Genomic DNA, 15,262 nt, shown 5'->3' with positions numbered 1-15,262 from the left:
GGTGCCTTTCAGAAGAATCCACATAACTGATCTCGTTTACAGTTATAGAAAGTGAAATATGATCACCGCAAGTTTTGTACAAGTTTTGGACACTGAAGCAACCACTGCATGAACGCATGCCTTGTACTGGCGATGGTTTAGCATTGTGGTAGTTGGTTATTTTGCCAAAGGATCATAATTCACAAAAATCTTAGGTACAGCTGTCTTGGTTTCTTGGAATAGAGAGTTTAAGCTCCAAAGAAGCACTTGTATTGGTCTGAATTCATTGTAGCAAAATTAACCATGTCCTTGGTCAGAGGAGGAGTGGAGCCAATAGGAAAGAGTTAACTCCTCTTGCTCAAGAAGGCAGGGCCAAAACAAAGTTTCCATTTCAGCCCAGAGAGGAGAAACACCCCCTCCGTCTTGGCTCTGCCTTCAGGAGAAGAGCAGGGTTATCTAGGCTTCTCCTGGGTAACACTTGGAGTAGAGATCTTAGGCCTTAAAGAAAGAACAGTCCATTTTCCTCCTGTACCTCTTTCCCTTGTGTCAGTGATTAGACAGCATAGGGAGAAGAGAAAGAGACTTGGTGTGATGCGTCCTCTGCAGGTGGTGTGTGTGTGTCCCCACCCCACCCTCAAATCACTGTTATAGCAGTGGAAGTCCAGCATGGCTCTCGGTGGCCTTACTGAGTCTCAGCCTCTGCCTTCCGCTGAAGGGGGAACCTGGTTGCCCTAGGTCCAGCATGTCCCCCTGCCTTCATCATCCCCTAAGGGACCCAGCATGATGTAGCTCAACAATCCCCACATCAAATAAAGCAAAAGCTTGGCCATTACTTTGAGGTCAGGGAGGACCCCCATTTCCCCCTCATGTCTGTTTCCTCAATAACCAAGCGGATGGGAAAAGGAACTAACCTGGACAGCCATAACTTCTAATTTGGGTTCAGAGCCCATTCATGGGAACTCCTTCTCTCTTGAGTCTGCAAAGGAGGGAGCTATCTGAGAGAGAACAACTTGCAGCCCTTTCCCCCCAGCAGTGACTATTTTATTTATGTAAAGTATTTTCCCACACTCCACCTGAAACCTGGAGCAGCTTACAAACAATCAGTTAAGCAAGATAGCCCCTGTCCACAAGCTTACAATCTAAAAAAGGTTATTCAAGCAGAACTTGTTCCCTACTATTCTGAACAATGCTAAAGGTACTTAAGGGCATAATTCTATGCATGTTTAGACAGAAAAATGGCCTACAATTCCCAGCATTCCCCAGCCACTTTGGCTGGCTGGGGAATGCTGGGAGTTGTAGAATGTTTTTTTTCTGTCTAAACATGCATACGATTGCACCCTAAGCTAAAGAAAGCCCTTGGATCTGGCAGAAAACCCCTCAGAGCACCCACCCAGGAGGGTGGCTCAGAGGTTTCTCATTGTGAAACGCCTTCTGATCTGGTCATTCTCTTCCCTTCATCCTGCACCAAACTCCTTAATGCATAATGGAAGAAATCAACCAGACAAAAGTCTACCCAATCACTTGCTGTGAAGCTTTATTCCCTTCTATCAGATGTTATGGACCACTTGATGGTGCCCACCATTGATGATCCAGTGGCTGCCCTTACATCCAACTCAGTTCTCATAAAGGAAGGCAACAAGGCCTTGACTGACCCTGGCGAATGGAAGTGTGAAGGAGCACTCCATCGAGTTTACAAGGCTTCTTCTGCCTTGGCCATCAGAGTGGCTGCAGCTAATTCCATGATTGCACAGGTATTGGTCCTATGGGCATCGGCTTTGTTACTGGAAGTTCCACCCAAATCCAAACATCTTTGGGTGGACTTTAACAAATTGGCGAGGGTGGCAGAGTTCCTTACCTGTTCTGCCATGGACTGTGTTCAGTTTTCAGCCAGGGTCATAACCACAATGTAGTAGCCCAGCCTGTGGCTGAAGTCCTGGGAGGTGGATCAGCAGTCCAAGGCCACTCTGTCTACCACTCCTCTTCTATGGGGTAAGTAATTTCATGAGTTTTTCACCCCCTATTTGATGGAACCCAAAGACAAAAAGAAGGTGCTGTTGTCAGTCTCAAAGAAAGAAAACTACAAAGCTAAGAAAAAGTGTTCCCAGTCCTTTCATTCCAGAGGGCTGACCTCCTCTTTCCAGCAAAGCAGGCCCTTCAAGAGCCAGTTGTCATCCTACTGTCATTCTTCCAAGCCCTCCTCAGCCAAGATAGGTCGTGAGGGAAATCAGTCAACAGCATGATGCCGGTTGACCCTTTGTTGGGGGTTGATTGCACATCTTTGGGGAATCTTGGGAACCGATCATGTTGGACAGTACTTGAGACAATCAAACTGGGCTATGCCCTCGAGTTCCAGTCTAACCGCAGGGACTGGTTCTTCCTAGCTCCTGTCTCCAAGGGCAGGGAGAAGCATCTGAAGATACATTTAGCCATTCTAGACCTGCTGGACATAGGTGCCATAGAGCCCATACCTCAAGCAGAGAGATCTTCAGGTGTGTTTCCATCTTATTCGTGATGTCCAAAATGAATAGACATTGGCAGGCGATCCTGAACCTGATATTCGTGAATAGGTTTCTTCACTATCGTAAGTTCTGGATGGAGATGCTCAGGTCTACAGTGGAGGCCATCCTTCTGGGAGACTACCTGAGCTCCATCAATCTAACAGAAGTCTGCTTCCATATTCCTATCTGCACCCCCTACATGAGGTTTCTCTCTTTCTCTATATGTTTCCTCCCTTCCCCCTCCTTACCAGAGTTCTATGGAAGGTGAGAGCATTGAAGGCACAGGTGCTGATGGGAACTCCACATTGGCCTGGTCAGCCTTGGTTTTCCAATCACAAGGAACTTGGCACATGTCCTTCATGGAAAATCCTAGCATGCCCCGATCTCCTGTCTCAGAATTCACTGTTCCATCCAGATCTGCAGTGGCTCCACCTCTGTGCCTGGAGATTGTACAACCACAGGTCCTAGATAGTGGATTATCAGAAAGGGTGGTCAATACCATCCTAGCTTCTAGGAGGTCCTCCACTAACAAGAGCTATCAAATGAAGTGGAGGGTCTTCAGAGGAGATGTATGGGAAATAACATCCCTCCCCTCCAAGCAAATCTTCCAGAGTTACTGAGTTTCCTGCAGTCCGGACTCCATCAGCAGTTGGCCCCCAAAACACTGAAGCGCTAGCTAGCAGCACTGGGCAGCCTTCTGTGGCCCATGTCTCACCATTCATTAATTCATTGCATTTCTATACCGCCCAATAGCTGAGGCTCTCTGGGTGGTTTACAAAGATTAAAAACCTTAAAAATATAGTATTATACATAGTATAAAAACTGTTCACATACAAACATATAAACAGACAACGCCTGTGCACACTAAACAATTTTAAATAATCAACAATAGGAAACTCCAGGATCAGATTAAAACCTTGTCATATGCTGCCAAATGCCTGAGAGTAGAGGAAGGTCTTATCTTTTTTGCACCAGGTTAACAATGTTGATGCTAGGTGGACCTCATTGGGGAGGGGGCACCACCGAAGAGGCCCTCTCCCTTGTTGCCACCTTCTGAGCCTCCCTTGGAGGAGGAACCTGGAGGAGGGCTTTAAATGAGTGTAGTTTATGGGTAGGTTCATGCCAGGAGAGGTGCTCCATCAGGTATTGTGGTCTTGAACAGTATAAGGCTTATTGGTCAAAACCAGCACCTTGAATTGGGTTCAGAAATATACAGGCAGCCAGTGCAAGTGGGCCAGAATCAGTGTTATGTATTCAGACCCTCTTGTCCCCATTATCAATCTGGCTGGCACATTTTCCACAAACTGCAGCTTCTGAACCATCTTCAAAGGCAACCCCATGGAGAGCTCATTGTAATAATTTAACTTGGAGGTTACCAGAGCATGGAAAACTAAAGCTGGGTTATCCCTTTCCAGATAGGGGCATAGTTGGGCCACCAACTGAAGTTGGTAGAACCGTAGAAGGCGCTCCGTGCCACTGAGGCCACCTGAGCCTCAAGTGACAAAGATAGCTACAGGAGAACCCCCAGGCTGCAAATGATTCTCCCTTAGAATCCGGGAGAAAGAACAGCAACTAGGTAGGAGAGAGGCTAAGGAGGCACTACCTACCTAGTGGGTCAAGTGTTTCCTATGGGAGACATCCCTCATCTCCCTGCCTGTTGCCCATCGATTCACTTCACAGGACCTTTACATGGTACTCTGCTCCCTCATCAAGTCTGCCTTTGAACCCATAAGGTCCATTCCCATAAACAAACTAGGAAGGTAGTCTTCCTTGCGGTGGTCACTTCCATTTGGAGGGTTAGGGAGCTCCATGCCCTATCAGTCCATGGGGAACTCTGTGTCTTCTACCCAGAGAGTGTAATTCTTTGCCCTGACCTGGCCTTTATTCCAAAAATTAACTCCACCTTTCTTTCTTTTTTGAATAATATTTTTTTATATTTTTTTAAAAAAGAAAAACAAAACAACAGCAACATAAATACACAATACACATACACTAAAATATCTCTTAAGATCGTAAGATATATACCTTTGGCTCCCCTTACACAACAAATGCTTATTATTATTATGTAGTTCTTATCTTAGTTGTATATCATACATTGAGTTCACACATTATCTCATTTCTCTCCCAATTTTAACAACAACAACAAAAAAGAGAACCATCTCAAAGTTCCAAATCCACACACACAGATATCATTTTTCTCTATTTCTTGTACAAATTCTATAAAAGGTTTCCAATCTAACATAAATTTAGTTGTTGATCCTTCTTTAATTATAATAGTAAGTTTTGCCATCTCTGCCAGCTCCATCATTTTCATGATCCACTCGCTCATAGTTGGTACTGTTTCATTCTTCCACTTTTGTGCATACAATAACCTTGCAGCCGTTGTCATGTAGAGAAAGAGGGTTCCCCTCTTCTCTTTTACATGTTTATCAGTTAGTCCCAATAAAAAAGTTTCTGGCTTTAATTCTATAGTAGTCTTTAATATACTTTGAGCTAAAGACTGTATTCGTTTCCAAAATGTTTTAGCTTTTTTACGAGTCCACCATAAATGATAAAACGTTCCCTCTTGATCTTAAATTAACTCCGCCTTTCATTGTGGTCTGGAAATTGTGCTCCCTGATTTTTGTCCCAACCTATCCTTTGTCCCCAACATCATAAATTAGATGTTTGAGGGCACTCAAAACCTGTTAAGTTTGACAGCAGACGTCCACACAGACATTTTGTGTCATGTGCGGGGGAGAGGGATTGTCAGGTGTCCAGGAGTACCATCAGCTGCTGGGTGACAGAATGCATTGCCCCAGCCTACTGGTCCACAAGTGAGTGAGTTCCTGCGGGAACCACGGCCTGTTCTGTGTATGGCAGGTGGGTAGTGATGTCTGCTGCATTGGCCACAAATGCCACCCTGGAGGACATTTGTCAGGCAGCCACCTGGGCCAACCCGTCTGCTTCTGTCCGACATTACAAGGTTGACAAATACACCTCAGCTGAGGCATTCTTCAGTCACGGAGTGCTGCAGCAGGTTTTGAGGCCCCTAGCCCACCCATAGAAGGGGATATTGCTATTGGACATTCCTTTCCTGTTGACTTCATGCCTCTTCTGACCGAGAACAGAAAGTTGGACTTAACATGAAGTGTCCTTTTGATCAGTGGACCATGGACCCAACAGTCCCCCCTTTGGGTTCTGTGTGAGATTTTTGGGGGCAGGTTCAGTATTCGCATTTGTGCAGTGCCCCACTAGGTAGGTAGGGCCGCCTTAGCCTCTCTTCTACCCAGTTGCTGTTGTTTCTCCCTACTTCCGGGGGAGGATTGATCATGTAGATGACATTTATGTTTGGAGTTCAGGTATGAGCTCTATTGCTGGCATCAGGTTCTGCAAATGAGGGCGGGGTCCTTTTCTCAGTGGGGGGAAATAGAAACTTGTTTTGGCCCTGCCTTCTCGAACAAGAGGAGTTAATCCTTTCCTGCTGCGTTCAGTCACGGCTGACTGGAAGCACACCATCATTAAGTCCAACTTTCCATTCTCCATTACAGCCAGAACAGCCCAGTTCCTCCGCTCAAGAATCTTTAGCAGCATTCCTCAACCTGGTGCCCTCCAATGGCCATGCTGGCTGAGGACCCAACACATCTGGAGGGTATCAGGTTGACACCATGCTGGCTAGGGGTTATGGGAGTTGTAGTCCAACACATCTGGAGGGCACCAGGTTGGGGAAGTCTGGCCTACGGGAAGCTTTGCTGCCCCTTAGAGGAGTGAGTGTTTTACAAATCCTAATAAGTCTCCCAACTTTTCCTTGTCTCCATCCCAAATAACTATATTTGCTTATTTTTCTCTTCAATCCCCATCCCTTTTTCTTTTTGTATTGTATCCATTAGATTGTATGTCATTATTTTAAACTGTAAACTGCCTTGCGTGCATTGACAGAAAGATGGTTTATAACGTAGTTAAGTAAATATGTGACCTGTGATATCAGTAGTGAATGGCTCACTAGAGATCAGAACTCAGGAGTCCAGAGATTTAGTATCTCCTCTTTGATGAAGTTAAATGAAGCAGTCTTGTCTGGAGTAATGTTTGAGTCTGACTGCTTTCCTAGACCTAGCTAGGTCAGGCAAGGGGATTTAAGAGGATTTTCTGGGGCCTGTTGTTGGGAGCCAGAATAACTCTGGGTGTTCTGTATAAATCTGCTGATCCGATTAACCTTTCTGTGCTCCCTGAGCTGCTGCTTAGTGCTCACACCCATTCCATGTGGTGTCTGGACACTTAACCTTTGCAACAGACTTGGAGGAGAGAGAAACCTGTTCTTACTGTGAACATGAATTTTTAGGAACTCCCAAATGGAATCAGCAATGCATCTTTCTCCCATTTGGCTCATGTGCTTTTGAATTAAGGTGCATTATGTAACCTTAACGAACGGTCCTGGTTATGACTGATTTTAATAGGAATCAGTTTGTGGTTTGTACCTGTGGGAAACTTTATTTATACATATAATTGCAAAAGTATTTTGTTGTTGTTGTTGTTGTTCAGTCGTTCAGTCGTGTCCGACTCTTCGTGACCCCATGGACCATAGCACGCCAGGCCTTCCTGTCCTGCGTTCTCTCCCGGAGCGTGCTCAAGTTCATATTCATTGCATCCGTGATGCTATCTAGCCATCTCATCCTCTGCCGTCCCCTTCTCCTTTTGCCTTCAGTCTTTCCCAGCATCAGGGTCTTTTCCAGGGAGTTTTCTCTTCGCATTAGGTGGCCAAAATATTGGAGCTTCAGCTTCAGTATCTGTCCTTCCAATGAGCAGTCAGGGTTGATTTCCTTTAGGATGGACTGATTTGACCTCCTTGCAGTCCAGGGGACTCGTAAGAGTCTTCTCCAGCACCACAGTTTGAAAGCATCAATTCTTCGGCGCTCAGCCTTCCTTATAGTCCAGCTCTCACAGCCATACATTACTACTGGGAAAACCATAGCTTTGATTAGACGGACCTTTGTCGGCAAGGTGATGTCTCTGCTTCTTACTGTGCTGTCTAGGTTGGCCATAGCTTTCCTCCCAAGGAGCAAGCGTCTTTTAATTTCATGGCTACAGTCACCGTCTGCGGTGATCTTGGAGCCCAAGAAAGTAAAATCTGTCACTGCTTCCATTTCTTCCCCTTCTATATGGCAGGAAGTGATGGGGCCAGATGCCATGATCTTCGTTTTTGTAATGTTGAGTTTCAAACCAGCTTTTGCACTCTCCTCTTTCACCCTCAACAAGAGGCTCTTTAGATCCTCTTCGCTTTCTGCCATTAGGGTGGTATCGTCTGCATATCGGAGGTTGTTGATAATTCTCCCAGCAATCTTAATTCTGACCTCTGATTCATCCAACCCGGCATTTCTCATGATGTACTCTGCATATAAGTTAAATTAAGCTTGAAAAAATACGTGGGAACAGTTTCTTAGGTGAGTTCTTGTAAAGAGGCTATTGTGGCTCCTGTTTTGTTTGTATTGAAGAGCCTATCTAGTTCCTTCTGAAAACTTTTGAAATTGGTGCTTAATTCATAATGCACAGGCAAGGATAATGCCAGACAATTCCTTCGATTTCTAAGGATGGCTGGTCTCCCAACATTTTCTAAATGGGCGTGCAAGGCATTGAGTGTGACCTGGAGTATACCCTCTCATTGGGGCTACATGTTCCTCACCCATAGGGACCAGCTTCTACATACCAGTTGGGCTTGTATACTTCTGGTGGACTAGTGTACTTTTGGGGTCTTCTTGCTTTCTCTTGTTGCTGTGTTGGTGGGGGGATGTGACCATGAATCATGGAGGTGGCTCCTTCTCCTACCACAAAGTCACCCCTGCCCCATCAAGCTTCTAGCAGATTTTCCTAACACAGGCAACCTCCTGCACCACCTGTTGTGGTGTTTTGGGCTAGCCCTAGCCAGCTTGGCCAACGGTCAGGGATTATGGAATTGGTAGCTCAAAACATCTGGAGGCCACCAAGTTTCCTCTGTTGCCTACTCCCATCCTAATTAATGTATCCTGGTTAGGAGTCAGATCTTTCTCTCCCAATTCTCAGCCATTCTAAGGTACATACAGACATACATATATATCAGGAACCTTTGTTTTTTTTTTCTTCCACAAGTGGAACATAGATTTCCCCCCACTTTCACAATCCATTTGATTAGACAGATGTATTGGCTAGGAAATTGAACACTGATTCAGTAGTCTGTTGTGGTGTTTTTGTTTTGCTTTTCATTACGTGGTCTATGACTGGTTGCTTCAATTTAGTGAACATGTGCAACTCATGCTCATTACAGTTAACAGTACAATACTGTGCTTGTCTATTCGGAAGTAAGTTCTGCTAAATTCAAAGGGGCTTACTTCCAGATAAGTGGATATAGGGGTTGTACTCTAAATGAACACGAGGGAAATAACAGCCAAAGCTGACGGATGCTCTTACTATCTCCACCCATTTGTCCCTCTTCCAAATTCTGTCCCCTTTTCCTATTGACATTCTCCACATATATTGAAGAACCCCCAATATCTGAATCTGTAGCATATTCTTTATTCCAGTATGCAGAGGATCCTGTCTTACACTGGGTCTGGATTTCGGACTACATAATGTTCAGGTCCCTTGCAGTATTATGATTCTGTGATTCTCATCCATTCTTCTCCCTCACTAGCACCTTTGTAAAATTAATGTAAGATTATTTTGTTTACACACATACACACACTGAAAATCAGCATAGCTCAGGAACATAGTTCAGTGGTAGAGCACATGCTTTTCATACAGAAGGTCCCAGGTTTCATTCCCAGCCTCCTCAGGTAGGGCTGGAAAAATTCTTGCCTGAATCTCTGGAGAGCAGCTGCCAGTCGGTGTCGACAATACTGGGCTAGATAGACCAATGGTCTGACTTGGTATAAGACAGCTTCCTATGTTCTTAAATAGTCTGTCAACAATTATTTCCTGTCCCCAGCGCTCCTATTTAAAAATAATCATTCAGCAAACTAGATGTTGCTGTCAGACTGCTCATGTAAACTATAAAATGGTATTCACTTTCCAGTCCTCCTCACTGCTTCCCTTCCTCCTCAGCAAGGATCTGTGGAAGGCAGAAGCTGATTGGCCAAGGACTGTACTACCCTAATTTGAGAATGGGCTTTGTTTTACAGAAGCAGCAAGTACCAACTGAAGTTCAGTAGGTAATACTGCCACAAAAATATTCAGTGATGAGGAGTTCTGCAAATCTTATACTGCAGTGGAAGAAGAGCTGCAGGCTCAGAACTTGAGACTGAAGTTTAGGAACTGGGGCCTGAAGCCTGCATATGGATCGGCTGATATTAACTCCTCACAACAAATTAAGGAGGGAAATTCTGCTTCCTTGCACCACAGTAACATTCTTTCATGTGTCACTACCCAAGGAAGGATTCCAATCTCATGAATCCTGAATGGGTGGAGTGGGGAATATTTGAGGGAAGTGACTCTTTAGTGGCAATTTTAGTTCATTTTGTTCAGCATATCTATGAGCTTTCAAAGAACACAGGAACCAAATATCACAGTTTGCTAAGTAATGTCCAGTTGTACGTGGGATCCCTATACTTATACCTGGCAAATATTTCCAAAAACTTAATGCTTTGTTTCATACTTTCTTTTGGGGTTCCTCTCCACCAAGAATAACTTTAAAAAGGATGCAACTTCCAATTAATGAAGGCAGGTTTGGTTTTCTGGATCTAGCTATGTACCATCAGGCCTTTTTGCTGGCCTCTACTAAATTTTGGTCTTTTCCACTTAGATTAGATTTTCATCCTTGCTTGGTATTGGAATCTTCTTCTGGAGCCTCTCTTTAAATGGATGGCATTAGGTTCTCAGCTTATTAAGGTAGACAGAACTCCTCCCACAATTTTGAAAGTTAAGGAAGTTTGGCTTATAATTTCACGTCAATTACAGTTTGATCCATTTTCCCATGCTAAATTGACTTTATGGGGAAATCCAGATTTAAGAATTGGCAAGAAAATGTTTTTATGGCAGATCTGGACAGATAAAATGATAATAGAATCATAGAATAGTAGGGTTGGAAGGGACCTATAAGACCGTCGCGTCCCACCCCTGCTCGATGCAGGAATCTAAGTCAAAGCATCCCTGACATTCAGCTTCATCTTGAATGCCTCCAGTGTGGGAGAGCCCACTACCTCCCTAGGTAATTGGTTCCACTGTTGTATTGCTCTAACAGTCAGGATGTTTTTCCTGATATTCAGCCGGAATCTGACTACCTGTAACTTGAGCCCATTATTCTGTGTCCTGCACTCTGGGATGACCGAGAAGAGATCCTGGCCTTCCTCTCTGTGACAGGCAACCTCTCAAGTACTTGAAGAACACGATCATATCTCCCCTTAGTCTTCTCTTCTCAAGGCTAAACATGCCCAGTTCTTTCAGTCTCACCTCACAGGGCTTTGTTTCCAGTCCCCTAATCATCTTCGTTGCCCTCCTCTGAACCCTCTCCAGTTTGTCTGCATCCTTCTTAAAGTGTGGTGCCCAGAACTGGACACAGTACTCCAGATGAGGCCTAACCAGTGCTGAGTAGAGGGAAACTTGTTGGTATTCAGTCCTGCTGCTTTTACAGCCTCGGAGTCTCCTTCACTATTGGAAATACTTATTGAAGCTGATCAGATATATCGACCTACAATTCATGTTTACAAACATTTATTAATGAATAAATATGATACAAGTGGTTTACAGTAGGAATGGAATGGAATTGGAACGTCCTGTTTTGCTGAATCAATGGACTGCCGTTTTGGCATCTGTATTAGACATTTCAGTGGATCTTCGGTTACACCTTATTCAGCAGAAACTTTTGTTTCAGGTCAATTGGATGCCACAACGTCTTTTTAATAAAGGCTTGTCAAATTCGACTAATTGTTGAAGGTGTAATGCAGTCAGTGCTTCTTTTATTCATATGTTTTGGAAATGCCCAATGGTTGCCTCCTTTTGGGAGGAAGTTATTGTATGGATAAATTTTGTACTGGAAAGCTCTTTAATATTTACTGATGCAAATGTTTTCTTAAATTATTTACCTGCTTCTTGGAATATAACACATGGTCAGCGTAAATGGATTTTTTGCGCCCTTTTGGTTACTAAAAGACTGATACTACGATATTGGAAGGATAAAAGCTCACCGCCTATAACACAATGAACTGAAGACTTAACAACTCTAGCAATGTTTGAAAGAATGATATATAGGCGTAATTTGCAGATGGACTTATATGTGGATATTTGGTCTGCGTTTACTGAAGTTTGTGCGTAACCTATTTTGTTTCCTTTTTTTCTTTCTCGAATATTGTAATATTTGCAACTGAGGATTTTAGAACATGTTGTATTTTTATTCTTTTTTTTAGGTTTTGTTATGTTTTTGGTTTGGTTTGTAAAAATTCACAATAAAAGATTGGGGTGGGGGGAAATTAATGTCCAGTTGGGGAGGAGGTATGGGAATCAGTATATAAAATAAATGAAAGTGTTGCGTGAGAGTAGACCAAATGTGTTATGGTAGTAGTGAAACCATGCAAAAGTGAATGCTTCCAGAGGGTGGGCTGCTGATGCTACTACTAAGGAGGCATTATGCAGCTATTCCATCTTTTTCTCCTTAATAGATTTTCTGAAAGAAGAAAAAGATATGGAAGAAGCAATGGAGAAACATGGGATGGGTACAAGATGGTAACAACAACATCTGGATGCCCTGTACAATTCCATGAATAAGGCAGGGCGATGGCGTGATAACAGCCTTGTCTGGAAGCACTGAATGTTCCAGTGTCAAAATCTGTAAACTAACAGCACAGTCCTGTGTATATGATTTACTCAGTGAGATTTACTCCCAGATAAGGTTAGCCTTAGCATTTGCTTGCCTTGAAACATTTCCTTTCATTAGGAAACCGCAGAGGTTTGGACAGTTGGCATAAGAAGTGTTTGGGAAACAGAAAGAGGGAAAGGCACTTACGTGTCTCAAAACAAGAGAAAATATTCTTAGGTGCCTGAAAAATCTGTTATTGTGCCCTTTTATTTACGTTTGGCCACAAAGTATTATAAAGTTGGGAGTTCTTAAGTCATATGGAAATAATTGGTGATTATGCATGTCTAACTTTGTCTGGATTGTTGCATTTGTTTGCTAGGATGTTTAATTATTCAACATCATAGACGTTGCTAAACTTTCAAGAGGCTCCAGAGCTGTCACCACCTATGGGGAAACTGAGCAATCCTACCTATGGGGTTTCTTCTTTTTAGCAAATGCTTATATTTCAGGGCCTAAAGAACTCTCTGCCACTATAACTTATAGTTCCATGAGCTGACCCTTTTCTGCTGCCACCAGTTCTTTTATAATACTTTAAAACCTCCTTGTAGCTTGGTATAAGAGGCTTAGGCATGAGATGGGCACCAAACACTAGAGACACAATGAACTATTAAACAAGTTAATTTATTAAAGGGATATTTTGTACATAAGGGAATACAAATATTTATTTTGGGGTTTTCAAAACAATGCTTGCTGACACTTGAGGACTCAAGAGATACTGTTGCCAATGCAAGCCTCTCAATGACTTCTTTTACCTCAGGCCAAATTCCCTAAACCTCTACCCCAGCCAAATACACACAACCAGGTCCAGCTCTTGGGTACAGTCTTCCTCTGACTCCCAAAGCTCCTCCTGTTTTATTTCTGGCTGCTTGGAGCATTTATCTGGGTTTTAATGCCTGCTTATGTAATCTTCTTCTGGTAAGATCTTAGGGCAGCCTCCTGGCATCACATAGCCTCTTGCTCCCTACTCCTGATCTTCACCAGCCACATCTAGTTATTCTGCAGACAAGGAATAGCTTAATTATTTATTATGTTTTTATTAGGTTTTTTTATTCAGGCCTTAGGTATTCACTTTCTTCTCAGCTTTCTCCTAGGCTTTCTATAACACCACCCACCAATCAGCAGATCGTCTCCCTTACTCTGACAATAGATTGACTGAATCCTTAACTGTCAACTGTCTTTTCCTAACTGCTCTTTTCCACCTAGCTAGAATCACCAGCCAATCAAAATTGAATTTACCTGATCCAGGCCCCACCTAAATATTACAAGTGATCCTCTCTTCCGTTTCGGAATGTCAGCAAACAGCTGCTACTAAAACAGGCCTTCAACACAGTAACAACAGTGGGCCTCAGGCCTACACAGAGCCTCTCAGAGGCCACATAGATTATTTACAGAACAATAACAGTTATATACATGGCATTTCTTCACAGAAGGTCTTATGGATGTGGCTATTTCCCAACTACAGAAATAAATATTGTGAGTAGGGAAGTGAGAGCCTTGTTTGTAGAAAGCCTGGTAGAAGGATGGGGCGTGAAAAAATTCTTAAAGATGGCTGCTGTAGTTTTGTGTAGTTGGAGGAAGAACAGTTTATATCCTGTCTTTAATGTTTCATGCACTTCTTCCCACAGAACCTCCGCTGGAAAAATTCCAACTACTTTGTGTGGACAGATGGATTGCAAGCCCTCTTTGTTTTCCAGAGACTGGGTAAGAGTTAGGTTGTTTCACTTTTTTCTTTGGGCCATGGCATCTGGGCAGAACTATAGAAATTATCATTGAGGGTTGCTCAGTCTGCATTTCTCCACAGAACCCATATGGAACAGGGAGAAGGTTACAAGCCTAGAAAGTTGCCTTATACAAAGTTGGACCATCTGACTCAGTATTGTCTACACCAAGGGTAGGCAACATGACACCCATGGGTGTCTCTGCATGCCAATTTTGTGGAGGTGCCCAGGACAGTTTCTCAAATTGCCAAATGTGCCCTCAAGCCTGAAAAGTTTGCCTACCCCTGGTCTACACTCACTGGCAGTGCCTTTCTAGGATTTCAGAAAGGAGTCTTTCCCAGTCCTACCTGGGGATGCCAGAGATTGAACCTGGGACCTTCTGCATACAGGTTAGCTAGGAGCAAGAAAATGTTTTGTTTGCAGAGTGCATTGACATCTTCTTGGAAGCTGGAAGTCTGCTCCTTCCCTTACGGGCAGGGGTGAACTTTACCTGAACATGGTGGAAGCAATTAAGTAGACACAGATGAGAACTGTGCTGGCTCTTACTTGTTTCTCATTGATTGCAGTGGCTGTGCTCTACTATTACTTCTATAAGAGGACAGCTGTGCACCTGGGCGACCCCCGTTTCTACCAGGACTCTCTTTGGCTGCGGAAAGAGTTTGCTCACGTTCGTAGTTGACAACTGCTTTGGGGTTATCTGGAGCAGAGGTCAGTCTGAAGATGTCAAGGAGACCTTATCAGGATCTTGCAGCAAATTTGCCCTCCCACAATTTGTCTCCTATAGACTGGTTCTAAATCTTATACTGTCAGATGACTTCATCCCTTTCCTAAGGTCAATACACTTCAGACTACTCATCAATGAAACTGCTCTTCTGGTTCTGTGGATTCCATGTTTACTGCTATATGCTTCTTAACCTCCAAGCACTCCACATTTTTCCTTTCAGATCTGAAAACTGTACTCTTTGGATTTGGCTGCAGCCTTACTGAGGAACAATCTGAAGTGCCAAATGGATTCGGCTGAGAACTCTCAATGAGTAGGAATGGTGCAGTTTCCTCCTGGGAATATTCCCTTATCCCATGTTCCCCTCTGTTTGACAAAAAGGTCTCCTGCCTTCTTGGCACCACTGGCGGTATGACTAGGTGTAAAAGGACTATGCTCTAGCTTTGCAGTATTTGGCCTGGGCAAACATACTCTCCTTGACTTGTTAGCTTACCCTTTTGTACTTGTGTTTTTATAAATTGTGAGAAAATAAATCAGCTCTTTCCAGAAA

At 43.6% G+C, this 15,262-nt stretch overlaps 1 protein-coding gene across 22 annotated transcripts in view; it reads left to right on the top strand.

The window, feature by feature from the left end:
* Positions 1–15,262, top strand: part of TMEM138 (transmembrane protein 138) — a 22,054-nt gene extending 6,792 nt beyond the window's left edge. For 7 of the 22 annotated variants that reach the window (XM_084859021.1, XM_084858990.1, XM_084859010.1 and 4 more), the window contains 3 exons: positions 13,899–13,974; positions 14,558–14,699; positions 14,936–15,262. In XM_084859021.1, the coding sequence (XP_084715147.1) occupies positions 13,899–13,974; positions 14,558–14,670 (189 nt within the window). In that variant the 3' untranslated portion in view covers positions 14,671–14,699; positions 14,936–15,262. Of the gene's footprint in view, positions 1–13,898; positions 13,975–14,557 lie in introns of all 22 variants that reach the window. The other 15 variants (XM_084858932.1, XM_084858924.1, XM_084858940.1 and 12 more) reach the window with 3 other exon arrangements.

The sequence above is a fragment of the Heloderma suspectum genome, chromosome 1, assembly GCF_057233095.1.
Source record: "Heloderma suspectum isolate Gila_16-S chromosome 1, 16-S_ref, whole genome shotgun sequence".
NCBI classification, from domain to species: Eukaryota; Metazoa; Chordata; class Lepidosauria; order Squamata; family Helodermatidae; genus Heloderma; species Heloderma suspectum.
The sequence above is the reverse complement of the archived record's forward strand: the minus strand, read 5'-3'. Positions and strand labels throughout refer to the sequence as shown.